Source organism: Etheostoma cragini, chromosome 5 (assembly GCF_013103735.1).
Source record: "Etheostoma cragini isolate CJK2018 chromosome 5, CSU_Ecrag_1.0, whole genome shotgun sequence".
Taxonomy (NCBI): Eukaryota; Metazoa; Chordata; class Actinopteri; order Perciformes; family Percidae; genus Etheostoma; species Etheostoma cragini.
Window position 1 is genome coordinate 30,707,318 of NC_048411.1, and position 27,445 is coordinate 30,734,762.

Here is a 27,445-nt window from a genome sequence, read left to right on the forward strand (position 1 = left end):
TGGTGGACAGACTATCCAACGCCATCACTAACAGGGACGTTGTAGAGCGTCCTCTGGTGGACAGACTATCCAACGCCAACACTCATAACATGACAGACAATCCATTTTTATTTTTTTGATATTCATTTATCAGAATCATTTATTGGTCATTATGGACGATTCTGATGAATGAATATTATTATTTTTGAATGGGCCATAACAAATGCTGATACCGATATATCGGGAAATGCCTAATATCGGCCGATAATATCGGCCCGCTGATATATCGGTTGGGCTTTATTAATTACAGAAACAATACCAAAACCCTTCCTGTGCAGCAGACGCTCACCTGCAGCTGGCGCTCCATGGAGTTGATCTTCTTGAAGGTCTCCACCATGATCTTACAGACCAGGTCGTACTCCTCGGCGTGGTCCTCGCGGTACTGGTAGTTGACGAGCGACTGCAGGGCGTCCATCAGGCTCAGGTGTTTGATGACACAGGAAACTATAACCTCCTCCATAACATCAGGCCTGATCACGTCCCTGAAGGAAAAACAGTAAAAGATAGCGAGAGAGATAGATAGATAGATATTGATCGCAAAAAGGGGAAATAAAACTAAAAACGTGCTTAGATGAAAAGAGTAATGTTTTCACTATTATCATATATATCCCTTATCCAATAAAGATTGTGTTATAACAGACAGTTTGTTCATCTCACTTTAAATTTTAATGCTGCAAAATGGGTCTTTCAATCAGTCAAAATGACCAATACATATGTAATAATAGCTCAATACTTGGCTTCTGTGTATCGATACAGTATTGCCACTGAAAATATCGCAGCTCACAGCTCTCCCTTGTGGGGGGCGGCTAAGTCCTGGATCTTCACAATCCTCCCTACAGCATCTTTAAGTCTACATATATACGGTATTGGCCCAATCTGGGCTGTACATTTACCTTTGACTGTTGCACTTCCATCGTTTATATCGTTAGTATCGAAGGAGGCAGAAACAACGCACCCGAGGGCTGTGCAATTAATCAACATTTGACAACGGGATCAAATGTAGACTAGACAATGTGCTTAAACACCAACGTTTGTTCGGACCTCAGTCTGGATTTTAGGTGTGAAAACAACCTTACTTACTTGATGCTAGGACGGAATTGCGGTCGAGCCCTTCCAGACACCTCTCGCAGCCTTCCCATGATGCCTGGAGGGAGGCGGATTCGAGGCAAGTCAAGGTAGGTCCCCGGCATGAGGCCCGGGGGCGGGATGAGCACGTCGGAGGGGTAGGTGAACTCCCGGTCCTCCTCGATAGTGAGCGGCAGAGGTGAAGGGCTGGGCGTGAGGGCGGGAGAGATCGCACCGTTGGCCTCCACCTGCCACTGACACCTGCAGGAGAAACAAAGGCCGTCATCTGTCTGCCAGCAGCAGAGTTTCTGCAGGTTACACCACGTCAAAATCAAGACTTATCAGAGCATTATAATGAAATTTAAGACCTTCATCACAACATCAACTGAGCCCTAAATGCAATTTCTTTTCAAGCCTAAGTATTGTTACACTTGCACTTCCCCCAAAAGCTGAAGAATTAAATCAGTTTTATGTCTTTGGAACAATCTGAAAGAGACCCAATAACAAGAAAGCTGATTGGCTGTAAGATAAGTTGCATGTTGGTCTCATTTGCTATTTTCACTAAAGAATCTGCACCAATTCTTACATTGTTCAATATTTATCACAGGGGCAATCGATACCACTGGGAGACATTTTGAATGTGTCACCTTTGCAGCAGCTTTGAGCAGAGCAGGTCGTGGCAGGCTTCCTCCTCCCGCGCCACCTCCGGTCCGTTGTAAAGAATACGGAGCATCGAGCACGCCAGCACGGACAGACCGAGGGCGAGGTCTGCCAGGAACGGGAGGCCTCCAGAGACATCCTCCGATGACTCCTGGAAACAAAAACCATCTCAACAATAATAATAATAATAATAATAACAACAAGAGGTTGTTCTTCATGTTCTACACTGATCGGCAGTATGATTATACAACAAGAAAATACCAGGGTTCATACAAATGTTAACCAATACTTTTCAGCAAATTTCCACGACTATGTATTCCTGAAAATCTCAGTCGACATTATACAATAAGAATACAAATCTGTGTTAACGTTCATCCTCAGAGGTTTAACAATGAAATGACTGACAGTGTATGAAGTTCAAAGTGGAATTTGGGATATTGCGCCCCAAATATAACATAGAAAGTTAAGATTACTTGAAATACGTTTTCTATTAAAAGATTTTTTTGGTTTTATTAATCACATATTATTATGCTGTGTTAAAAAAAAATGCCATGGTTTTTCCAAAACTTTCTTGGCCTGTTTATTTTCCAAAACCTTTCCAGGGCTGGAATTTGCATTTTTTTTAAATTCCATGACTTTTCCAGGTTTTTCAAAACGTATGAACCCTGAAATACTTGAATACTCACGATTCATTTGATCTGACTTTCCGTTTCAAGGGGCGATACAAGTCAACTCTCAATTTAACTATTTTTAACAGGGACGGCAATGCCACAGTAACAGCTGTGAGAAAAGAGAAGGTTTTTTTCTACTGCAACAACAATTTTAGTTTCTCAGAGTCCCTCTGAGAACTTATCTTTGACTCTGTCAGTGGCCATGGCATTTGGAAAAGTGCTAAGCCGCTAAGCTAACGTTACCCTGTGTCTTTAGCTCCATGCCACCAGCCGGTAAGCTAACGTTACCCTGTGTATTTAGCTGCATGCCACCAGCCGGTAAGCTAACGTTACCCTGTGTCTTTAGCTGCACGCCACCAGAAATAAATCCTGGGGGAAATCGCATATCCTGCTCGATATAAAACCAAAACCGTGACACCCCAAGTAGATACAGATGTTTGGGACGTGCCAGTGCTTCCACTTTTTACCTGAGCTCTGACAGTGCAGGAGAACCCCCACATGGCTTTATCGGGCGTGTTGTGTTCACGTCCACTTCTCATCTCGAAGGAAAACGTCACAGTGTCTCCTTCAACCTGGAATAAGACAGAAACAAATTTATATTTTCAAGACTGTATGTGCACCATGTGTTCAGGGTTTCTAGAGTGTCAAATACTTCCATTTCTGCACCATTTGTTTGGTGGAATTGCTTTGAATTTTTTAAGGCAAACACAAAATTCCAACTGAAAAAGGACACGGAGGTAGACAACTTTTTACAGGGACTGCAATTCTTAACCGGCTATGACACTCTCAATTTATTACTGATGCCATATTTATGAAGGAGGGGAGCTGCCTGCTTCAAAGACGTTTTTGCGCTTGTGATCTCCTTTTACCGCTGGCAAAAAGCCTTTTCGGGGGGCACCAAAAATATCTTTATGCTAGATACTAAAAACACCGTGTGTGCTTCTTTTACCTTGACAAGGTCTTTGGGCCAGCCTGTCCCCAAGACGCTGCGACTGCCGTATCCCAGAGTGTTCCCTCCATACTCGGTTACTTTACGACTGTTGGTGTTGGGGCCGGCGTAGATAACGAGCTGAAACATCAGAGAAAACATTTAGTGCCAATATCTCCAACCAGGGCTTTGCAATGCCTGAGAAGCAGCACACAATGTGTGTAAGAGCAACAAGCGATGAAGGTAGTGCTTGGCAATAAGTTGATATTAAATGGACATTGATATATGAGGCTAGACTTGGTCTTAAATTTTAGATATTGTAATATTGTGACAAGACACAAGAGTCTTTTCCTGGTTTTAAAGGCTGCAGTACAGTAAAATGATTTAATTTTCTATTTTAACTTACTATCTGCAAAATATATTGTTTATCGTCACTGCAATATTAACTGGCAAAATAAACCCATCACGAAAGGCTGCAACATATCGTAAAAGACACTCAGATGTTTTAGTTCAAAGAAAATATCAGAGGAAAAGGGCAGTTTACAATGTAACTTTTGTTTTTTTAAATCGCGCCTTTTATATTCAATTCAACGTTCAATTGTTTAATAAAAGAATTTGTTAAATTATTCTATTTGTTTTAAGTTCAACAACACATTTATTTTAGCAGAATACTCAAAGCAGCCAACTAAGTGCACTTTAATATCTGGTGTCCTGAACAAACCTGCCGTGTTTAACAGTTCATCCAGCAGTGGTTTTTTTGCTGCCTCCAGCTTCTTTAGAAATAAAATCTGTATTCTGGCAAACTGTCACACGGCGAGAACCAAACACACTTTCCACGTTCTGTGTGTGTGCGTTGCGTTAGGTGACGGCAGTTTACTACGGCGTCGCTATGACGACCAGCCACGCTTGTGGGTACTAAATCTACAATGTAAGAAAGACTACAGGGCACCGCGGCCGAGCCGGTGCTAGCGGTGGGTAAGCGTCAGTGTCTGCGACAGTCTGTACCTTGTCGTAGTCGTACTGTGAGGAGCAGCGAGAATCAAAGCGAAGGTACAGGCAGCGGGCTCCTGGGATGTGGACCGTCTCCTTGAACTTGTAATTGTCCCTCACAGGGTGCACCGTCTCCACGGTCTTCCCAGCAGCCCACGGGGCGGGGATCTTCAGCCCAGTCAGGAAACCAGGCTCCTCACGTTCATCAAGAATTCTAATATAAAGGATTCAAAACAAACCAACTGCTTATGGCAGACAAAGTCACAAGATGCTCTCCTATATTCATCATAAAATCAGATTTTACTATTTCAAATGCAGCAAAATGGTGCAATATATAATCAAAGGGGGTTTAGCGAATTCATTCTTCTTTTCTTCTGGATTCAAGTTGTTAATCACTTATACTCAAACAGACATTATCCTTACATTTAGTTACAAGATGTACAAAGGCCTGTGATGAATTAACATATTTAGAACATTCTTATAGTGGACCTCCAGAAAACGTACTTGTCATCAGCAGCACATGCCTTCGCCCCCGGATCTAGACAGCCCCCTATAGGTGGAGGTTCTTCAGTAAAAAGGGGAGACTGAGTCTTTAGTAGCAGGGCAGTCTAGAAAATCAGAGAGTGGAAATAAAAACATTAACGATGACCACTTTTTCTACTAAAGTAAAAAAAAGTGTGTTAATTTAGCCTGAACCAAGTAGACAAAATATGTATTGCCTCTAACACTGTTAACAGCAGCACATTACAGCTTCACCACTTTGTTTTTAAATCAGGAAGTTCAGACACAGTTAAAGATTCAAAAGACAATTAAAGTACATACAATTCTTCCCATGTAGATTCACTATGAGTAATAATACAATATCACTCAGAAAACTGCATCAAGCCATGTCACAAAAAAGCTTTCCTTGCATCTGTTGTTCTCCCTTTAACTTCACCTTAATCAACTAGAAAAATCTGAACAAAAGGTGTTTTGCAACATAAAAATTTCGCAAGATGATTAAAGCAGCTGAGGTCTCCATGGGCTAATGTATCTGACCTATCCCCTTTCATTTATCTGATTTCAATATTGCAGCAAATGTTAGTCTCTCCATTATGTTCATTTACTGAATGGTTTTTAAACCAATAAAAGGAAAACATGTTATTTTAAATGCAAGAATTGTCTTTCGGACCGGCAAGACTCCAACCTGACTGGTGTAGAGGACCAGCTGCACCAGCTGAGGCATGAGGGCGTCGGCGAGCGTGAGGGTCTGCAGGTTGGGGTGCATCAGAGAGGTCAGCAGCACGGGCAGCAGGTGCCCCAGCATAGTGGCCTTGGTTACCTGTTCCAGACCTTTCAACCTGAACACAAAAAAAAAAAAAAAAAATTAAAATTAAAATGAATTTCATGGTGTTTATTGTCTTGCATAACCAGACATTCCTGCATAGCACATCGGAGGAAGGTCTGACTAGTCCACAAAGCATTCTGGGATGGGAGAAAAACTTTTGCTGGTTTACCGGCGTCTCTTTAAACCAATCACAATCGTCAAGGCTCCGGACGGAGCCACGGTACCTCTGGAAAATGGTCTCAGGAAGTAACGTTCAAAAGTAGTTGTAGTCGTGCAACGGACAACTGCAATTGGACGTCTAGCTAGCTGTCTGGATTTACCCTGCAGAGGGCTGAGGACCAGGTAACCATAGTCCTCAGATTGGACAGATAGTCTAGCTAGCTGTCTGGATTTACCCTGCAGAGATCTGAGGACCAGGTAACCATAGTCCTCAGAAATCAGCCACAGGTTACAGCGCCAACACAGAGACAGAGGACGGGGACGAACATCCGGCCGAAAAAGCCGTCTGTGTACAGCCGGTTGGTGTGGTGAGGAAGGATTTATTTAATGTATGTTTTTCCTTGCTGATAAATAATTAAAAACTTCCTTTTTTTTGTAGGCAATATCTACCACATAGTTCCAAAGGGGCGTTATTATGAATCCCACTAGGTTTGTTTGTATATCAGTTATCTCGAGCGTGCATAGACGCCTGGCCAATCGTAGCGCATGAATACTTAAAGGGCGGGGCTTGGCTAGAACTGCAAGGGGTTCCATAACAACGCTTCAATAACACTACAACGAGCACAAACTACTATGCAGCGGCATAAAAATAACATTCATCTCCCGTTTGTCGCTTTTCCCGATGTTTTTGTCCTTTATTTCCAATTTGTGTTTCATTTCTTCCGATGTCTGACGTTTTTTTTCTGATGCTATAACATTTAAATAAACACCCAAATTCAATGAAAGTAAAGAACTGATCATTTAGTTTTACTTCTGTACGAAACCAGCCGCATATTTCCCTTTTTTTTTTTTTTTTTTTTTTTTTTACAATTTGTTTAAAAGAAACCCAAATCTGTGATGTAGGAACCTTTTGAAAATGGGTCAAATTAGACCGGAGGACCAGGAGGGTTAATTAACCCTTACCCTATCAGGGCTGAACAAAGGGTTATTCTCCCACACTGTGCAAAGGTGCCGTACTTTTTAATGAAAGAAGCCTTTAAAAGTTTACCTGGTTTCTCTGTCGGCGATGTCGCTGTTAATGAGCGCGGTGGTCACCTGCTGCAGCGTCTCCAGCACTTCATCACATCCCACCAAGATCTTGGTTGCCAGGGAGAGGATGCTGCACTGCAGCTCCTAGGGACCACAAACACACACAATATTCCCAAACTTTCGTAACACTGATTTCAAGATTTGGAATCATCATCATCATCTCTTTCATGCAATAGGGAAGTTATAAAAACAGCTTTTAAAAAGGTGCAGTTCGAGAAGAACTACATGAAGCAGGTAATAAAAAGACAAAAAAACAACAACATCCGGCTCCTCTGGCGCCACCTACAGCCTGTAGTGCGATTTGCAAAAGAAACACAGCTCCATGTTCAGATGCACCAATCAGGGCTAGGGTGGGGGGTGTTTAAAGCGTCAACCACTGCTCATGCACACACATTCCTCCCCTCCCCCTCCCCCTCATAAGAGAGATGGGTTTCTGCAGATACGTTTCCCGCCCTTTGCACGCACTCTATCGTGCACAGCTCTCCCTTGTGGGGGACGGCTAAGTCCTGGATCTTCACAATCCTCCCAACAGCACCTTTAAGTCTACATTTACAGTATTGGCCCAATCTGGTCTGTACATTTACATCAGACTGTTGCGGTTCCATCGTTTATATCGAAGGAGGAAGAGACCACGCGCCCGAGGGCTGTGCAATTAATCAACATTTTTATCGTAATTAGAATTTTCGGCTCCTAACGATCTCAAAAACAAAGAAAAACTATTATTTCGTACGTCCTGTTCTGCAAGTAAACTCTTATTTTGTCTTGTGTTCTTAATGGAGTTAGTTTTTGTAAATAGGAGGGATATTTCACTGTTGATTTGTTTAAATGTTTCGCTGTTTTTTTAAGTTCAATGAATGCAATATATTGTCCAGAAGACAATGAGTCATCGTGTGAAATCACCGGATTAAAATCGACCAAATTACGTTGACGCTCCGAGTGACGTCATCACGTTACATGACACCTGGGTCAAAACACCTTTACAATCTGCTCGTTAAAGTGAGCATATCTAAAAAAAAACTAAATAATGTTCATCAAATAAGTTCCGGAGTTTTGAGAAATATTTTCTTCATGTTTCACACACAAAATAAAAAAACTATGTTTTGTTTTGAAGAATTGTCAGATTTTTGTTTTTAGATTTATTTTACTAATGACACAATTTCAACACTTTTCCTAATTATTATGGCTAACTGACTGACTAACATTTAGCTTTTGGGTTGAACAGATTTTAGGGACATGAAGCATTTGAAAGTACTCCAAGAAATAACATCACCATGAGGAAAAATATGCAAAATATATGTAGGCAATATCTACCACATAGTTCAAAAAAGGGCGTTGTTATGAATCCCACTTGGTCTGTTTGTATATCAGTTATCTCCCGCGTGCATATTCCCCTAGCCAATTGTAGCGCATGAATACTTAAGGGGCGGGGCTTGGCTAGAACTGCAAGGGGTTCCATAACAACGCTTCAATAACACTACAACGAGCACAAACTACTATGCAGCGGCATAAAAAAAAAACATTCATCTCCCGTTGCTCACAAGCACACACACAAACAGACACACAGAGAGAGACACACAAACACAAACACACACACACACACACACAAACACAGAGACACACACACACACACAGACGTAGGGGAACTTAAAGGGGATGTTTACCTGTACCTTCATTGTTTCCCCCTGTAGGGAGCTGTCGCTGTCGTCGTTGTCATCCGGACGGATGAGAACGGTGTTGCTGAGCAGGTGGTTCTGAACCGCCATGAGGTAGCGCAGACTGGGCGAGACCACCTGCAGAGAGGGAAGACCAGCACGACGTTACACCGTGGGTCAGGTACACAGGGTGGGCCTGTAACGATTATTACATCCTTCTCCAACTGGCTATATGTTTAGGGAAACGTGATTTCTTTGTTTAACCGCTATGAATTGCTAGGATTAGCTAAAGTCTTAAGGTGTAGGGCTGGGAGGTGTTGGTTTCGTTTAGATACGTCAAATTGATTATTGTCTATGTATTTTTGTTATTAATATTGTTGTTAAAGTTGTTAAACTCCGGACCCAGTTATAAGTAAATCCAGACCAAGTACACACTTTGTGTAATAAAAAATGTCTATTGATTGAATTAATTGTTAGTAATGTTATATATATATGCTGAAAATGTTTTACAAAAAAGTTAAAAGGCAAAAAAAGCTTTTACTTGAACATTTTTACAAAATACCGATATCCAAATGGCTCCTAAAGTTGAGCAGGAAAACCGAGAACTCAACTTGAATGTGTGTCGCTTTAAGGCCAAAAGTGAGTTGATTAAATGTAATTTGTTATTATTTATTTTGGAGAACGTGCTATACTCTATACATCCCTCCATCTTTCTATCCATCCAGCTATCCTGCTGAACCTGTGTGTGTATTTCAGGCCTGTGTGTAGTGTGTAATAACAACAGTGTACATTGTAATTTCCCCATAAGGAATCAATAAATTATAAAGTATTATAGAGAAATAAGAAGTAATGCGGTGGGATCGGCCGTTCTGGGAACAGCAAGGGTTAGGGTGGATAGAGCAACGGCTTATCTATCTATCTGTATATCCATCCTATCCATCCATCCCTCTATCCATTCATCTATTTATCCATCTATCTATCTATCTATCCATCTATCTATCTGTATATCCATCCTATCCATCCATCCCTCTATCCATTCATCTATTTATCCATCTATCTATCTATCTATCCTATCCATTCATCTATTTATCCATCTATCTATCCATCTATCTATCTATCTATCCATTCATCTTTTTATTCATTCTTCTATCTCCATCCATCTATATATATCCATCCATCCATCCATCCATCCATCCATCCATCCATCCTTATATTTTTCAAGCCATCAAATCGGGTTCTTTTTTTGATATTTTCTGAGACATTTAATTGTACAGCAAAATTGAATTGGGAATTGTTCCAGCTCTAAAACAGGGTTCAAATGTTCGAATATAAATCAAACACACCAGCTCCTTGCATATTTTTGGGTGGTGCTAATTTTAAACCCCGGCTGTAAGTCAACACATGTGGTGTTACTGAAGAGTCATACTGGCACAGTGGAGAGCAGCTTCTGGAAGTCGTCCCGGGCAACAGTCTGACATTTGGTGATGACGAGGCAGGATTCCCGGACCACAGTCTTCAGGATGCAGTGCAGCAGCTCGTCACTCAATCTGTAAAAGAGAGACTTCTGTCACCGACTCACTGAAGCCAATCTGTCCCATGTGTTGATTAAATCAGCAGGGACCCCGTATCTGAGAGGGACGGAGCAGGGACCCCGTATCTGAGAGAGGGACGGAGCAGGGACCCTGTATCTGAGAAAGGGACTGAGCAGGGACCCCGTATCTGAGAGAGGGACGGAGCAGGGACCCCGTATCTGAGAGGAGGACGGAGCAGGGACCCCGTATCTGAGAGAGGGACGGAGCAGGGACCCCGTATCTGAGAAAGGGACTGAGCAGGGACCCCTGTACCTGAGAAAGGGGCGGAGCAGGGACCCCCAAAACAGATTTAGAACCTAGTCTGTAATAACAACAGAGTGTAAATTGTAATTAATACAGTATACATCATCAGCAGTAACTGTGAGGACCCCCTGCTGTACTTGTGAGGACCCCCTGCGGTACTTGTGAGGACCCCCTGCGGTACTTGTGAGGACCCCCTGCGGTACTTGTGAGGACCCCCTGCTGTACTTGTGAGGACCCCCTGCGGTACTTGTGAGGACCCCCTGCGGTACTTGTGAGGACCCCCTGGGGGCCCCGGACGCTGTCCTTTAAAATGTGAACCGCGTTATATCTTGTTCGGAAAGATAAAGACAGATTTTGTAAATATGGATAATGCTCAAAGGCCAAGACAGCTGTTGAAAGGCGTAACTCATGAATTAGCCAGTTATGCCCGGTGAGAAGAGAAATAAAGCTCTTTAACAGAGATGATCAGTAGAGATCTGTTTGTGCTTTATTTCACCCCATGATCTGTATATCAGACCGGAAGATGTTAAATCTTAAGTTAAGTCTTCTTATCCAATGACAAATGTTTGGCATGACACACAAATAAAGTAAATGTTTCTCAACTGTCTGTATTAACCCTTAAATAATCATTATAACTTATACAGTTGACAAAATACATGCATTTTTTCAAAGAAAGTCAAGACGCTTTTGCTCTCATGACATTTACTTATGCCAATAATAATATAATAATGTCATATTTATTGATATTACACCCACAGCAATGCTTTACAAGCAAATGTGTGTCTAAATAGTGCACCATTTGGCCTTCCATAGAGTCTAAAGGCCTTTTTGTCCCCTTTGGCCTTCCATACAAGAGGGTTGACTTTATCGCCCATATATGGGCATGTATTTCCTGAAAAACAGACAGGAGAGAGAGAGAGAGAGAGAGAGAGAGAGAGAGAGAGAGAGAGAGAGAGAGAGAGAGAGAGAGAGAGAGAGAGAGAGAGAGAGAGAGAGAGAGAGAGAGGAGACGGAGCAGCGAGCCAGCGGCAGAAATGAGCCAAAACGCGATGAATTATGGACATAAAGTCGATCAATCTTGCATATAACAGTGTGGATTTAAAGCCCAAATAGGCTGAAGTTCCAGGCTGGATAGAAAATGCCCTGTAGAGAATAGAAAGACCGGGAAAAGACCGCCGTAAAGGCGAAAACGTCAGGACTTAAAAGCAACCGGAGGTGAGTAAATTGCTTGTAAGGTTCAAAAGTTATTAAACTATGAATCAGAGGTGCTTTTTTACTCGTGGGCGAGTGTCTCGGGCTCAGAGGGTTAATAACTGTTGTTTGTCAGTACGTGTGTATGTCACTGATGTATGTTTATTTTTATTTTTCTGTCCCCTCATGTTTTGTTAACCGTTTTGTCTAACTGTGAATGTACTTTTTTTTTTTGCCTTTTAGGACCCCCTCAAAAACGAGATGTCACATCTCAAGGGGTTAATCCTAATAAAGAATCTCCAACATGTTGTGTTTCTATGACATTGTGCTGTGCGGTTATCAACGACCAATGGATATTATTATACCCTTTAGTTACAGGACAACCACTTACCTGTAGTGGTCATCTTCTTCACTCCCAAACCTATTCTTCTGCAGCTGGTCTGCCAGGTTGGTGAGGATGACATCACGAAGATGAGAAAGGCCGCTGTTCCTTTCACCTTTGAATTACACAGATTATTAGATATATTCGCCTGTGTATTGATACAGTATTGCCACTCTAAATATTGCGATACTACGCTGTATCGGTATCTATTAGTGTAATAGTCACCTTCAGTTAAAACCAGTTTTAGCAGTTTCTTGAGTTCAGCCTCCCCCTGATACAGCGTATTCAAGCCTGAGCTGCAGAGACAGACAGAAGACAAACAAAAGACTCATTATGACCACTGATTGAACAGAACCCCCCACATATCTCCTGTATGTGGAGCTCCTGACGTACCTGATGGCCAGGCACACCTCCATCTGAATCTCTGCTCCGATCTGATCCACTGGAGCCATGAGGAGCTGCCACAGGAGGAGGCCTGAGCGGCGCACACTCTCCCTGTTCTGCTCCGACTGAGGGTTGAAAAACCTAAACACCACCTGGACGGCACAGACACAAAACAACATTATACCTGGGCTGGAAGAAGAAGAAGACAAATGACAAACACAGTTATCACTGAACCTTGAAACCCACGTCTTCAAATCCAAACAGCACAGATCCTGAGAAGGCATTAACATGTTTGTTGTGTATCAAACGGGACTCAGACCCACAACCCTCAGACACCAAGGACGAGTCTCGCTTAGACTTAGACTAGACTTGGATTTGGCTTAGACTTGGCTTTATTAACTTGTGGAGCTAACTGCCAGGTCAGAAGCAATCTATGGCTTCACATTTCGAACCAGGGTTTCAGATTTCAAACTAGTGCAATTCAATTCACTAGTTTGATTATCAAAAAGCCTGGAAGACAGAAGTTAGAATGTAAGTACAAAGAGCTGTTATCGCTATGATGTCGTGATATATGGTTTTGCCTGAATGTGTGCAAGCCAAACCAGCATGGCTGCCCAGCCCCTAAAAAACCCTAAAAAAAAACACAATAAAATGATAATGTCCTGCAAAACTGTGCCCAGCTGCACCTGCAACCGACCTGGAACACCACCAAGATGCAGCGTATGATGCAGGTGTCTCCGTTGACCATGGCCTTCTCCATGATGTCACAGATGCTGCTGAAGTGGCGGGCCTCGATGGGATGTTGTTTCCCCAGCAGCGCCCCCAGCGGCAGGCTGTTGCTGCTGGCCGCCAGCAGGTTGAGCTGATGGATGCACATGGCGCCGACGTGATGAAGCAGCTGGTTGATCACGTCGCCGGTGGCAACTGTTTCCTCTGTGAATAGACACGTGTTGGAGACGGTCAGATGTCAGACGTGACACGAAGAGCGTCTGTCGCAGGACCATTAAGGCAAAATCACACTCAAATGGAAATAATAGTACGCAGTTAAAGACATTTTGAGTAAACTTGAACTTGGCCTGCACAATTTATCGTTATAAAATAGTGACATTGATTCACGATTTAATTTTTAAATAACTTTTTTTTTTTAACCCTCATGTTGTCCTCATGTTGCCCTCATGTTGCCCTCATGTTGCCCTCATGTTGCCCTCATGTTGCCCTCATGTTGTCCTATATCAGTGTTCTTTTTAATTCCCCAAAATAACATGATTGATTCCACCCAACGCTCTTTGCCAAGTACAAATCTCTACTTTCATTAATTTTGGGGCGTCTTATCCAATTTTATAGCATTGTAAAACAAATGGAAGTGTTTTTGAAATAGTATTGAGTAAAAGTTGACATATTCCAGTCTGTGATTATCATCAACATCCATTCCTTTCATTTTAGTCTCAATAATTCCTAATTTCTGATTTTCGACCTCAAACATTAGGTTTAATTTCCTATAAATGAGGTTTATTGACCATAAAATCCCCAAATAACTGTAAAACTGAAGTTGATAAGTTAGTGTTACGTAGTGTTGGAAACGTCAAAAAAACTGACAAACATTGAAAAACAGCATCAAGTGTTAAAAACGTTGATTAAAAGCTTAAAAAGGGTGGATTTTCAATTTTGACTGGAAGACAACATGAGGGTCAAATTGAGCCTTTTTCAGTAACAAAAATTCTTGTTTGTTTATGTTTTTTCATGTTTGACGGGAAGACAACACAAGGGCTAAGCAAAAAAATAAATGAAAATAAATTGTGATTCCTATTTTTCCCCGAATCGTGCAGGCCCAACTGGAACTAAATAAAAACTCAAACTCAAACTAACAAATCCACTCTAATGAAACTAAAAAGCCAACTCTATTAAACCTGGGCCTGGCGGTGAGCCCCTACCTTTGGGTTCCTTGATGACGTGGCTGACACCGAGCCTATGGCACACGTGGTGAAAGGCCTGGTTCCCGGGATTGCACCACTGGTCGATGTAGTCGCTGGAGCAGGTCCAGATCAAGTTGTTCAGTGCATCGTAGCACGCTCCTGTGAAGCCAAACATTACAGAGACACGCTGTATGTCACTCACACTGGCGATGCATAGCTGTGGAACTATCGGGGGGGAAGCTGAGCTCACCTAGCCCCGCCACCTGGGCCCCCCGGCCCAGAGAACTGCCCGGGGCGTCGATGAGGTCCGCCCGGCTGCTGAACTGACCGTCCGCCAGGCTGAACACGAGGCTGGAGGCTAGAACTGAACAAGAGTTGAAAAGTCAAATTAGGAAATAAGCTAATTACTGACGGTGTTATATAGCACAAAGCATCTGGTGTTACATTCTTTATAAAACTATCACAAATATTACACTTTAGAGTACCAGAGCTTGCAAGTAAGGTATAATGAAGAGTGATGAATGGGCTGAACCACATTGGACTTAGACTTCTCTTTATTAAACTTTTTGGGATGACTCCCGCAAGGAAATAATAAATAATAAATAAATAAATATAAAATTGAGATTTCCAACATCCGTTTTAGGAAGAAAAGGAAAATGACAGATGAAGATGACAAACATAGCAGTAATAATATCAACAACAACAACATTTGTCAATAAAAAAAGACATAAACCATAAATTATCAGTCGAAAGTGTCAAGTCTTCAAGATAAGGTGACCATGTATTAATTAAGTCCAGGTATGTATATACGTGTATAGGAAATAACTAATTGCGATTATAATTACATTTTTTTTTTTTTATTACTTTTTATTGGTTTCCTTTCAGCAACATGAACATATGTGCCATCTGGGCACGGAACATACAACATGACGTGACGTGACAGGGGGAGGATCTGTGCGTCAAGGAGAGCAGCAGTAACCATACGTGCATCATTCATAAAGAAAATATAAAGATGTTGTTTGAAGATACGGAAAGAAAGAAAGAAAGAAAGAAAGAAAGAACCAAGCATTCAACGTGACGAAAGGAGGATTTGAGCATTACCGAAAATAGCAGTTGCACATCATAAAATAAAATTATAAAGAAAATAGGGAAAAGACATTTCTTTTAAAAGAATTCAACCTTCAAGTCAAAGCCTTTTTGCCCCCCCCCCCAATAACAACACACTCAAAAGGTATTTGTCTCGCTTTGTAATTGTGATTATTTTTGACTGATATTGTGATATTATTCACAATGATAGGTTTGTGTCGTTATTCTCAGTTTCACTAAAAACACATTAAAATGACCAGAAATGAAAATGATTATAGTCATGTACTACATGTTTGCAAAGATTTGTACAAAACAACGAGTGTATCTTCTGTCTCCGACTTCAGGAAAAACTGATTTTCTTCAGATGTTGATTACTCTGTAAGTGCTGCAATTTGTTTATCTGCTGTTGTTTTTTTTGTAAATGTCTTTATTGTGTGCATGGTAAATTGAGTTTTTGGTTATTTGTTGTATGTTTATTGTTCTCGGGCCCCTTCTGAAAAGCTTTTAGACGATTATTTGGGGTTCCCCATTTCATGCGGCCTGTATATGATCATTGTACCTCATGAAATTGTGTTTAAATATACAATGATGACGTGCGTGAAATAAATAATCCCTCAGAGGCTTCACATGATGTAAAATGCTTTTTCTTTTTTTCTAAATTCTTTCTCTTGAGTCTTTGCATAGCTAACGTTATGACAACAGAGATCAACTTAATGGAGGAGTAACGTGTGTCTGCTCTTACTTTTGAGAGAGGAGAGGCTGCTGGTTCCTCCGAACAGGGAGCGTGTGGCGGAGCTCCCGGACACCCCCGGGGGGGACACCAGCATCACCAGGTAGGTCCCACACACATACATCGGGGTCTTTCTCAGCGTCTTCAGAGGGAGGCCACAGCTAGTGTTGACCACTAGAGAAGAGTCACACACAAACGTATTCTTAACAACCATCAGATCCACCATGAATTGCGTTTTTTTAATTTTATTTATTTTGCTACCACCCACCTTACTACCACTACTTTTACTACTTTTTGGAATCCATGGTATCCAAAAACCCTCATTTGTTTAGAATTATACTTAATATTCGGGCTGATAAAGCAAAAAACATGAATTATTTAGACTAATAGTTAAGATCAGAGGAGAGTATGTTGAGTGGATGCTGATTTGAAATTTACACCCAAAATTCAATGATAGTGATTCATTGGGTTTAAAAAGAGCATTGTGAGGAATCCATCCATGTTTTGTGTTAATTTGGTTAAAAAGAAACCCATATTCCTGATACAGACATTTTTTAAAGGGGTCAAATTTGACCCGAGGACACTAGGAGGGTTAAAGCATATATCATTTTGGGATGACTAAGAGGTGCTGAGGACTCACCAGACTGTTCCTCTTTGACGGTGTTGGTGATGGCCGAGCCCGTGAGAGCAGCCAGCGTGGCCGAATGGGACGCCCGGAAGCGGGACATTCGACTCAGGAGAAGCTCATTCAAGCACTTTGAGGACTCGCCTTCCTTGCGAGTTAGAATAACTCTCTCCTGCAAGATGTCTGCAACACATAGGCCTGTCTGTGTCTGCACCTCGGGCACGAGGGGGGAGAAAAAACATCAGAGATGGACCAGAGACATCAAAAAACTCAAACTGCTGTATATAGAGCTCAAGGGTTAAATCCCATGGATTTCCTCCATAAGGATTTTGATTAATAAACATAATGTCAAAACCCTCCGAGGTAGACTGACTCTTTGCTACGAGGTTATTGAAATGAAGGTTCTGCTCCTTTAAAAACTAGAAGTTTGTATGCAATCAGGTTTCATTCACGATCTTATGAAGCAAAACTACACTACCCACAATCCCAAGCGTATCAGCAACGTCTCAAAATGGTCTAACAGACGCTTGACCGTACCCCTGAACGGCGGGAGCAAGCGGATAGTTTCTGTACACAGTCTTGTACCTTTGCCTTTTTGACATTTCCAATGAAATGTGTTGTAGTCTAATTCCTGTCATGGCCGGTTGGCTTTGGTTTCAGACGTAAAACGCCATTTATGATCAATTTCTGAAACGTCATGTCAATGAAAAAATTGAAATGGATACGGAACTACGTTCTTGACCTACTACCTCAATATCGATAATCTAGGGTTGACAATTGGTGCTTGGACAAAATATCTTCACGCTTAGATTTTAGATAAATAACCATCAGTAATGTTGATATAATGGCTCCGTGGGTAAAGGCAAATAACAGAAGAGCTAACACAGTCTGGTAAGTTCAGGAAATGACATCACTTTACTGTAATGCAGCCTGTAAAACCAGGAAAAGACAACACATACAATGGTGAGAACATGTATGGGATACACTGCTGATTTTGCAGGTTTTCCTACTTCCAAAGCATGTAGAGGTCTGTCATTTCTATCATAGGTACACTTATACTATGAGAGACGGAATCTAAAACCAAAATCCAGAAAACCACATTGTATGATTTATAAATAATTATTCTGCATTTTATTGCATGGCTTAAGTATTTGTTACATCAGAAAAGCATAACTTAATATTTGGTACAGAAACCTTTGTTTCTAATTACAAGTCATTCGTTTCCTGTAGTTCTGGACCAGGTTTGCACACTGCAGCAGGGATTCTGGCCCACAATTACAGACCTCTACATGCTTTGTAAGTAGGAAAACCTGCAAAATCAGGAGTGTATCAACTACCTGTTCTCCCCACTGTACGTCATATCACGATATCCAAAATGTAAGACAATATCCAGTCTCAAAACGTCATATTGATGTACTGCCCAGGCCCAATAGAGTACAGTACTCACAGAGAGGTGAAAGACATCCATGAAGACGGAGTGTCCCTTCTGTGTCTTCTCGTTGAGGCTGGCTGGGGACCAGACCCAGTACAGGTAGGTTCCATCGGAGCACAGGTGCAGCGTGGTCATGCTGCTGCCAACAGGGAAGTGGTGCACCGGCATGGGCACAATCTGGCACACCTGAAACGGCACGGTCAGCGTAAGCCTCGGTACGGCTGTCTCGGCGTTCACACTCAAAGCGGTTTGGAATCACTGAACTTAGCTTTTATACAGCAGCTGGTTAAAAGAAAAAAGATTAAGATCTATCTTGTGTTGTCCTTCCGAGCCAAAATAGAAAATGTAGAGGGTTTTTTGGACACTTTAGTCACTTATTTTGCTGTTTAAAAAAAAATTATTTGCCTTGTCCACGTGTCGTTAATCGGCGCTTTTTCTCCACCACCATGAGTGTACGCTAACAAACTACCACTATTTTTACACTCTTTTGTTTTTGAACTTTTGGTCCAAATTAACCTCATGTAGCCTGAAATATGAAATGAAATCTAACTTTTGAGTTCAAAAAAGTATTTTGACTAATATTTAAGACCAGAGGGTGTCCGAATAATGCTATAAAATTAAATAAAACGCTCATAAAAGAAGAGAACTGATCCTTAAAAAGGCCCGGTGTGTAACGTGTTCTGTTGTTCGTTATCAAAATCGGTGTTTCCTGTTCACAAACTCGTCTTTCTTTATGAATATTTACCACCACCATCAATTCAAAGTATTCCTATTGGCTTGAAACTCAATATTTCCGTTTGCATGACCTGGGGCAGACGCTATATGTTCATGCTCCATCTTGAACTACGTGAGCCGGTGAGGGACAATCAGGACGTACTGCTCCACTTTTCACGTCATCGCTGTCCCATGATAAACTCACAGGTGCTGCTAACGCTGCTAACGCTGCTAACGGATAGCGCTGCTTCCCGGCCATGGCGTGTTAGAAGAAGGAAACATGGAGGACCGCAGGTATTCAAAATCCACATTTCATGAACACGAGTCTTCTTCTTTGCCCAGAAAAAGAATATTGAAAAGAGCCCGAGGCTTTTTGAAGCGTGACGGCTGCCGTGGCTTTGAACCGCGTGGTGCGAGAGACTTGATTGTGATGTATGATCTCAACGCTAGACGGGAGAAATTCCAACACATCGCACCTTTAAATTTGACTTGTGATGTGCGTTTAATGGAACCATCGGTGTTCTTTTTGGGCAAGTTGGTTGAAATAAAGCCAAAAGTTCAGATATATAGAAACTATAAAAAAGGGTCAAATTGGACCCAGACACAACAACAGGAGGGTTAAACTGTCTTCTGGAGTAAGGTCTCATCTTTCTTTACCAATTGCTAATCTTAGTTTTTTTATATTACATTTAACCATGGTGTTTATGTTCATTTATGTTAATTTTATCATTGTTTAAATGTTCATTGTGAAATTGTTATAATTGTTTGCAGTAGTTTACATTTATTTTTCTTGTTTTGTTTGTTCTGTGAAGCACTTTGCGCCGCATGCTTGCATTAAGCCGATACATAAATAAAGTCGATTAGAGTTTGGATGTATTGGTGTTTGCTTTGTGGCTTTATGGCATCCTGAGCTGAGAGAAATGCTGCTCCATTGTGAGTCTGCATGCCTCGTTTGCATCATAAGATTATTTAATTGTTGCATGAGAGATGAAGCACTAAATATGATCATGCTGCATTCTGTCTCTTATATGAACTCTATCTCTCACATCTCTATGCAGTGTATCTGCTAATGCACTTTAATAATGGACTAAGATGATCCTAATGCGTTCTGTGCTTTATGTCTTTTTTAAGTACTGCTATAAGGAAAAAGCCCTTTTAATGATTGCACTACAGTATAATGTCAAACTGCTTTTGTTTTACTGGTTGTCCTTCCTTGTGCAATGACATTGAAGTTGAATCTGATCAAATCTAAAACTGCATTAAAATGACAACTAAGCAGTTATGTGAGACACGCTGAAAATGAAATGTATTAAGACCTACTATTTTAAATTTACTGAATGATTCAACATCAAGTTTAAAACCTGTGACTGTATATATTCTTTGCGGGAAGCATTTTTGTACTTTTCTTTCATTTGAACTTTTTACCCTGCGCTCTTGACTGGAAATCCAGTTCTGGGAACAGTGGACTGAGCGTGTGCCGTACCTGGAGGGTGAAGGGGTCGATGACCTGGCACAGCTGATGGGGCTTGGCATCAAAGGAGGAGGGACGATGGAGGAGGCGCCCGCTGCAGACCACCACCCAGCCGGGCTCCAGCTCTTCATTTCGACAATACACAAAACCCCTGCACACACACAGACACACACAGACACACACAGACACACACACACACACACACAGACACAGACACAGACACAGACACAGACACAGACACACACACACACACACACACACACACACACACACACACACACACACACACACACACACACACACACACACACACACACACACACACACACACACACACACACACACACACACACAGCATTGTTTTACATTCTGTATTGTGTACTAATGTAATACTTAAAGGTGGATCTTTTTGAAAGAAAACCCAGGTGAGACTTGACACTTAGATTTGATGCAAAACAGCATCCTATGTGTACATTATCTACAAACTGATTGTGTTAAATTCTATGCTGACATCAAAGCATGTCAACCTGGACCCTAGGATCCTGTGTTTCTGTGTGTGAGTGACCGATGGGAACAACGATCTTTGACGCTGGTCCAGTTTTAAGCGAGATCGCTGCAGTCGGCAGCAGAGAAACAAGCTGCAACGGAAGTTAGTAGGGAAACTGTCCAGCTTGTATTTACCTTCACGAAAGATCTCGCTTTGCCATCGCCAGACTCAGATTAATATTCTGAGTGTCTGACAACATTATGGAAAGGATTTGTTAGACATTGGGTTTTAATCCATGTAAATAAACAGTAATTATAGTATGGTAAAACACCCTTACTTCAAAGTCAAAATAAAAAATGTAAAGCTGTCTTCTTTCCTCTTTTCCAACATCCCCACAACTCTAGTTTGGTTGAAATAAAAACAGAGTTTACCGATTTACATGTGAAAATATGTTGGCTCTATACATGCTTAAAGTATTGTTTTTTTTAAATGGAGTCTGGTGAGTTTGGTGCTAGCGACCTCAGAGCTATTTCTGGTTAAACAGAAAGGTCTTAAAGAGGTTTTTAAAAGGTCTATCTGTGTAGGGATCCTTTCCATAATGTCAGACACTTGGAATAATATTCTGAGCCCATCAGTGGCAAAAAAAAAAACTTTTAGTGGACTAAATTAAGGATGGACATTTGCCTCATAGGGTTACATCGCAGCCCGGTTTGTGCTTGTCAGTCACAGAGTTCACGCTTAAAACTGGACCTGTATCAAAGATCCTTGTTCCTGTCAGTCCTTACAAACAATACAATAGGAAAATAGGGTCCAGGTTGAGAAAAAATAAATTACAATGAAATTTAAGGGTAGCTTAAGCATGAGCTTAAGGTTGGCTCGCCATTTCACAGCTGTTGTGTGTCTACAACTGTAGTTGTTTCCTCTTCATTGGTAAGAAAAGCTCTGACTGATGGAGGTTATTGCTGTAGAATGGTCCAACTGAGACATTTCCTGACAGAAAAGTTGTTACTTCTAGCATTCAATTAACGCTCTCTCACGGGCCTAACCCCGGCACATTCAGCTTTTCTGCAAGTGGAAAAAAAGAAGTGATAAACTCTGGGCTGGAGCATGTGAGTTGAGTCTGGTTCTTAGACAGAACCACTTCCTTAAAGCAGGACTTACTGCAGATATTGGTTTGAAAAAGGTTCCCAGTATTAAAGGATATTTCACCTTCTCTTTCCTTCTCTCCTGCTGTTCTTCAAGTGCTGTGGATATAAACAAAGGCAGACGAGAAGGAGAGTGGCATTACCTCAGTGTCCCGTGTAGACCAGAGCCCAGCTTGCTGAGTCCCCTCCCAGAGGAGTTGGTGGTGTACAGGTAGAGTCCGTCTGTGGCTAGACAGCGGCCCAGGTCTGTGTCTGCAAGACACACGGACAAATAGAATTCAATATAAAAAGGTAGTGACAGAGAGATTGTAATGAAAAGTAGGTGGAGGGATCAACAGAGTGACGTGGAGAGTTGTGAGGATTGAGATGCCTCCAGAGAACAAAGCCCAGTGATCTAGTGTCACGTTACCCTAAAATGTAAATATGCAAACCTGCTTTATTGATATATGCCCTGGTCAGCGTCTGTCACCCTACAAGGTCAGAGAGTGGACATGACACTCCTCCCTTCTGCTTTACCTCCTTACAGTCTGGATCAATGGTAGTATACGTATCCAGGATAAAGCCTGACGTGCCGTGCGTTACACTGTGTCCCTCACCTTCTACTCTCTGAGTGTCCCGTTCTCAAAGGTCCTTCTCTTCAGGAAACAACCTGCGAGCTAGCAAGCTCCACGCTGTAAACGGCAACTTTTGAAGAATATTGGGATGGTGCAACAAGTCGGGTTTGCTTGGTTCTTTCGGGAAATTATTGTAAAGATTTAAAAAGAATATGTTTATTTAGTTTACGACTATTTTGTAGAGCCACCGTCTCTGCATCTGGAGCTCAGCGTCGTCCAAGACGATCGTGATTGGTTTAAAGAAACGCAGAGTGCTTTTTTCTCCTATCCCAGAATGCATCTGTGGTGAAGACAGACCTTACTCAACAGCTGAAATGAGAGATACTTCTTTACAGTCTACAGTGTACACATATTGTACATTACATACGGTAAATGAGGAAAAATGAGCCTTGTATGAAGCTGCAACTATTGATTATTTTTATTGTGGGTTAATCCGTTGATTATTTCCTGGATGAATAGATGATAGATCAGTGTTTCCCAAAAAGCCCAAGATGGCGTCCTCAAATGTCTTGTTTTGTCCTCAACTCAAATATATTCAGCTTATTGTCCCAGAGGAGAGAAGAAACTAGAACAAATTCCCATTTAACAAGCTGCAATCACACAAGTTTGACCTTTCTTACAATTGATAATCATACGAGTTCTAGTTTTCTACCCGGCAATTTACTTTCATCCCTTCATTTTGTTTTGGGATTCACACACTTGCATGCACTGACTAAATAAAACAGAAAGCAGGCCAGTCCTCTTTTAAACCTGCAAGCCAGAAAACTAGATAATTGTGCAAGACATTATTCATCCCAACCACATGGGAGATCTGCACCTACTGCGTCTTGTAGTAGTTGTTGTTTTAAACGTCAAGGTTGATCACACAGAAGCTTTTACCTTTACTCTCTGCCGCTCCAGCTGAATTGTCCGGTGTGGGCAGCATGTCTTCAAAGCCCCAGGACACGCTGTGTTTGCCCCCCAGGAGGCAGGATGGAGAGCCCGGGCCTCCTTCCAGTAGCAGGAGTCTGAAGCAGGAGAGATGGACGGCTGGTTAGACGTTGGGAAAGTGGTAATAATTACCGTTTAGGTGAACCAGAGTACTGGCCTTACCTGTACAGGACATCAGACACGGGGAGCTGGCCCAGGTCGGTCTGTTTCTGCAGCAGGTGAACTGTGTGGATGAAGGTCTTCAGAGATCCCCTGGAGAAGAGTTCGGCACATTATTCAGGCGGGTGCAACATTAAAAGAGGAAGCTCATTATTAAGCATTTCTAGAACTGTAAGTGGAATCATACTTGGCATGAATTATAGACGGGATCTGATGTAATGTGCTGAGAATTAAAACACGGTGTCTTCAGAATCGGAATAAAAATGCAGAGAATGCAGCAGAGAGATTATTTAACGCTGTAGCTCAGCGGGGTGCGTTGAGCAACCTACTTTAAGTTTGTGTAGTTTATTTGCTGATTCGCCTCATCCCAAACTGAACTGTTAACTAAACGCGAGTTATTCTATTTTCAGGGAAACGATCTATGTTGTTAGAGGTCTACTGAAGTGCAGTTCTCATTCTCAGATGCTAAATTAACTCGATTTTTAACTGCAGCCTAGAAAATGAAGTTTTTTTATTATGAAATAATAACATGATGATATTGATTACAACTTTTTTCTGCCAACCACATCACATGCCACAGGATGTGTGTAGCAGCAAGGCAGGTATATAATTAAAGAATGGATAATTGTGTCCCACAGATATGGGCACCCATGGGCGTGCCGGTCTTACAGGGAGGTGTGTTCAGGTGCATTCTGGGTGTGCCGGTCTTACAGGGAGGTGTGTTCAGGTGTATTCAGGACATGCTGGTCTTACAGGGAGGTGTGTTCAGGTGCATTCTGGACATGCTGGTCTTACAGGGAGGTGTGTTCAGGTGCATTCTGGACATGCTGGTCTTACAGGGAGGTGTGTTCAGGTGCATTCTGGACATGCTGGTCTTACAGGGAGGTGTGTTCAGGTGTATTCAGGACATGCTGGTGTTACAGGGAGGTGTGTTCAGGTGCATTCTGGGCGTGCTGGTCTTACAGGGAGGTGTGTTCAGGTGAATTCAGGACATGCTGGTCTTACAGGGAGGTGTGTTCAGGTGAATTCAGGACATGCTGGTCTTACAGGGAGGTGTATTCAGGTGCATTCTGGGCGTGCTGGTCTTACAGGGAGGTGTGTTCAGGTGTATTCTGGTCGTGCTGGTCTTACAGGGAGGTGTGTTCAGGTTCATTCTGGGCGTGCTGGTCTTACAAGGAGGTGTGTTCAGGTTCATTCTGGGCGTGCTGGTCTTACAGGGAGGTGTGTTCAGGTGTATTCAGGACATGCTGGTCTTACAGGGAGGTGTGTTCAGGTGCATTCTGGTCGTGCTGGTCTTACAAGGAGGTGTGTTCAGGTTCATTCTGGGCGTGCTGGTCTTACAGGGAGGTGTGTTCAGGTGCATGTGTGATCCAAATGGCACATTAGCTCTTCAAGCTAAGGTTAGTCAGAGTGTTGACATATGAAAGCGTATGCATAATGCATTACAGATGAAGGAGATGAGCGTATAGCCAGCTGTTCCTCGTTGCTGTTTGCTCAGTGGCGTTAAACTGTATGTCTGAGACACAGGAAGTTTCTATTAGGGTGGGAATCACCTGACGTCTCCTGAGCGTTTTTTCCTACTTCTATTTATTCCAATTTCAAGTGACGTCCCCAAAAAGAAACTTAGTCAACATCTCTTTCATCTAAAAGAATCCTGTACATTTCTGTTTGTTCATCTCACTTCAGTTTAATTGCTGCAGAATGGGACAAACTGACCAACACATATATAATATATAATAAAAGATCAATATTTGAAAGACTGTGAGCTGATACAGTATTGCCACTGGAAATATTGCGATACTACGCTGTATCTATTTTTTCCCCCACCCCTGGTTTCTACCCGGAAGTTGTTATTGGGTTCATGATCCAGGGAACATCCTGCCGTGCTGTACGTTTGATTCCCTGCGTACATGTTGCACAGGCGACAGACACGGAGGAGTTATGTCGAAGTACACTTCACTATCGCTTCAACAGCTGATATCAAAGCATATCTCTACGCAGCTTTTTTTGCTTACCCCTCTCACACTGTGAGATTTCTAACACCAACCCCATCAGAGAGAGGTGAGAGGGGGGGCTGACAGCTCTTTAATTAGCTCCCACTGTTGGTGAAAAAAGGCACCAGGGCTAGATGGTTCCTGACAACAAAGAGCTCGCACTCAGCCTCCACAGAGGCCAAACAAAGAGCGGAGAGTTCTGGGTCTGAAGTCAAGATCGATTGTCACCAGCAGAAGCCGGAGATCAGGCACAAACACACACACACAGCAGCATCTAGTGGTCTTGTGTGAGCTAGCTGACCAACACACACACATAGCAGCATCTAGTGGTCTTGTGTGAGCTAGCTGACAAACACACACACAGCAGCATCTAGTGCTCTTGTGTGAGCTAGCTGACAAACACACACACACAGCAGCATCTAGTGCTCTTGTGTGAGCTAGCTGACAAACACAGAAACATTAAGCCAGTAATATGAGGGGCCGTCCACATGGAAAGACTTTCTGGTACAAACACACACGTTTTGCATCATTTTGGCCAATTTTCAGTGTCACTTTATAAGCGGTTATAACCGTGCCGCTGCAAAACAGCCATTTTTATTCTCTCCGCTGCCCAGGACAAATTTCTCCTACAGGAGACAATAAAGGCTTATATTGTATATATATTCAAATATTTGTTCTGGTATTTTTTTCCTATTATTATTTAATGTATGTTGTATGTACTGTATGTATGTATGTATATGGTATCCTAGTATTTCAATTATATGTATATTCTGTGCTGTGTGACTGATTTTGCTGCTGCAACACTATAATTTCCAATTTTATTTTTAATACTATCTATCCATCCATCCATCCATCTCTTATCCTCACCTGGCACAGGCCAGTGCTACGAGTGCAGCAGCAGCGTTCTCCCTCTGCCTGTGTGTGTGGAGGACCTGCGGGTGGCCTGACTCCTGGGCGCCGTCCTCCAGCCAGGAGCAGAGCAGCCCCTCCAGGCCGTTGAGGCAGTCGGCGGGCTCCTTGCTGAGGCTGAGCGGCTGGCAGTCCCGGAGGCAGGCCAGCAGCACCTCGGCCGTGACCCCGCAGAGCGCCGGGTCGCTGCGCGTCTGGGACTGCAGGAGGGGAAAGACCAGCAGCAGGCCGACGCGGGAGGTGAAGGGCGCCTGCTCGGGTTGCTGGAGCAGACCTTGTCTTTTGAGCAAGGCCAAGGTCTCCTCGTCAGCCCCTCCGGTCCCATCGCGCTCCTGCTGCTCCTCCAGGGCCAGCTGCCGCTGCGCCCCCCACAGGCCGCGCAGAGCATTCAGACGGTACTCCAGCAGGCGCGCGTACGCGTTGCTCTGATTCCCACAGACGGCTCGCAGACGCTCAGCAAGCTCCACCGGATTCTTGGTCTCAAAGGTCAGAATCTGGGGGACAGCAGGGAAGAAGAGAAGGAAGAAGTTAAGATTAGGAGCAGTCAAATATGGGGACAGTTTGTAGGCCTCTCTGGTCTCTCTAAAGTAAGTAACTGTTAACTCACAAATGTGAATTCAAATAAAGAAAGAGCGGCATTTCAGTGGAGCTAACATGGATTTCAATAAGAGATATTAAAGATTTTAAAATTAAAATTTTAAATTATTGGAATGTTTTTTTTTATATTAAAAAAATGAGGAAATTCCAATCTTTAAGGACACCAATTATCTTTGTGAATGAATAATGTTCCTTAAAATACAGGGGCATAAGTATACACCCCCCTATGTTAAAATACAGGGGCATAAGTATACACCCCCCTATGTT

The 27,445-nt window shown here is 42.4% G+C and overlaps 1 protein-coding gene across 1 annotated transcript in view; it reads right to left on the minus strand.

The window, feature by feature from the left end:
* The window catches only part of LOC117945071 (probable E3 ubiquitin-protein ligase HECTD4), a 73,815-nt gene that overhangs the window by 40,376 nt on the left and 5,994 nt on the right, over window positions 1–27,445 (minus strand). Inside the window, exons 2-26 of the mRNA XM_034872324.1 lie at window positions 26,540–27,075; window positions 23,682–23,771; window positions 23,469–23,596; window positions 22,119–22,227; window positions 20,356–20,494; window positions 18,174–18,344; window positions 16,742–16,934; window positions 16,114–16,275; window positions 14,536–14,649; window positions 14,304–14,444; window positions 13,070–13,305; window positions 12,382–12,524; window positions 12,214–12,284; window positions 11,998–12,103; window positions 10,007–10,127; window positions 8,590–8,718; window positions 6,888–7,012; window positions 5,540–5,693; window positions 4,858–4,961; window positions 4,369–4,567; window positions 3,385–3,504; window positions 2,903–3,007; window positions 1,752–1,915; window positions 1,120–1,365; window positions 299–521 (exon numbers count right to left, since the gene is read on the minus strand). Of these exons, the coding sequence (XP_034728215.1) occupies window positions 299–521; window positions 1,120–1,365; window positions 1,752–1,915; window positions 2,903–3,007; window positions 3,385–3,504; window positions 4,369–4,567; window positions 4,858–4,961; window positions 5,540–5,693; window positions 6,888–7,012; window positions 8,590–8,718; window positions 10,007–10,127; window positions 11,998–12,103; window positions 12,214–12,284; window positions 12,382–12,524; window positions 13,070–13,305; window positions 14,304–14,444; window positions 14,536–14,649; window positions 16,114–16,275; window positions 16,742–16,934; window positions 18,174–18,344; window positions 20,356–20,494; window positions 22,119–22,227; window positions 23,469–23,596; window positions 23,682–23,771; window positions 26,540–27,075 (4,029 nt within the window). The remainder of the gene's footprint in view (window positions 1–298; window positions 522–1,119; window positions 1,366–1,751; window positions 1,916–2,902; window positions 3,008–3,384; window positions 3,505–4,368; window positions 4,568–4,857; window positions 4,962–5,539; window positions 5,694–6,887; window positions 7,013–8,589; window positions 8,719–10,006; window positions 10,128–11,997; window positions 12,104–12,213; window positions 12,285–12,381; window positions 12,525–13,069; window positions 13,306–14,303; window positions 14,445–14,535; window positions 14,650–16,113; window positions 16,276–16,741; window positions 16,935–18,173; window positions 18,345–20,355; window positions 20,495–22,118; window positions 22,228–23,468; window positions 23,597–23,681; window positions 23,772–26,539; window positions 27,076–27,445) is intronic.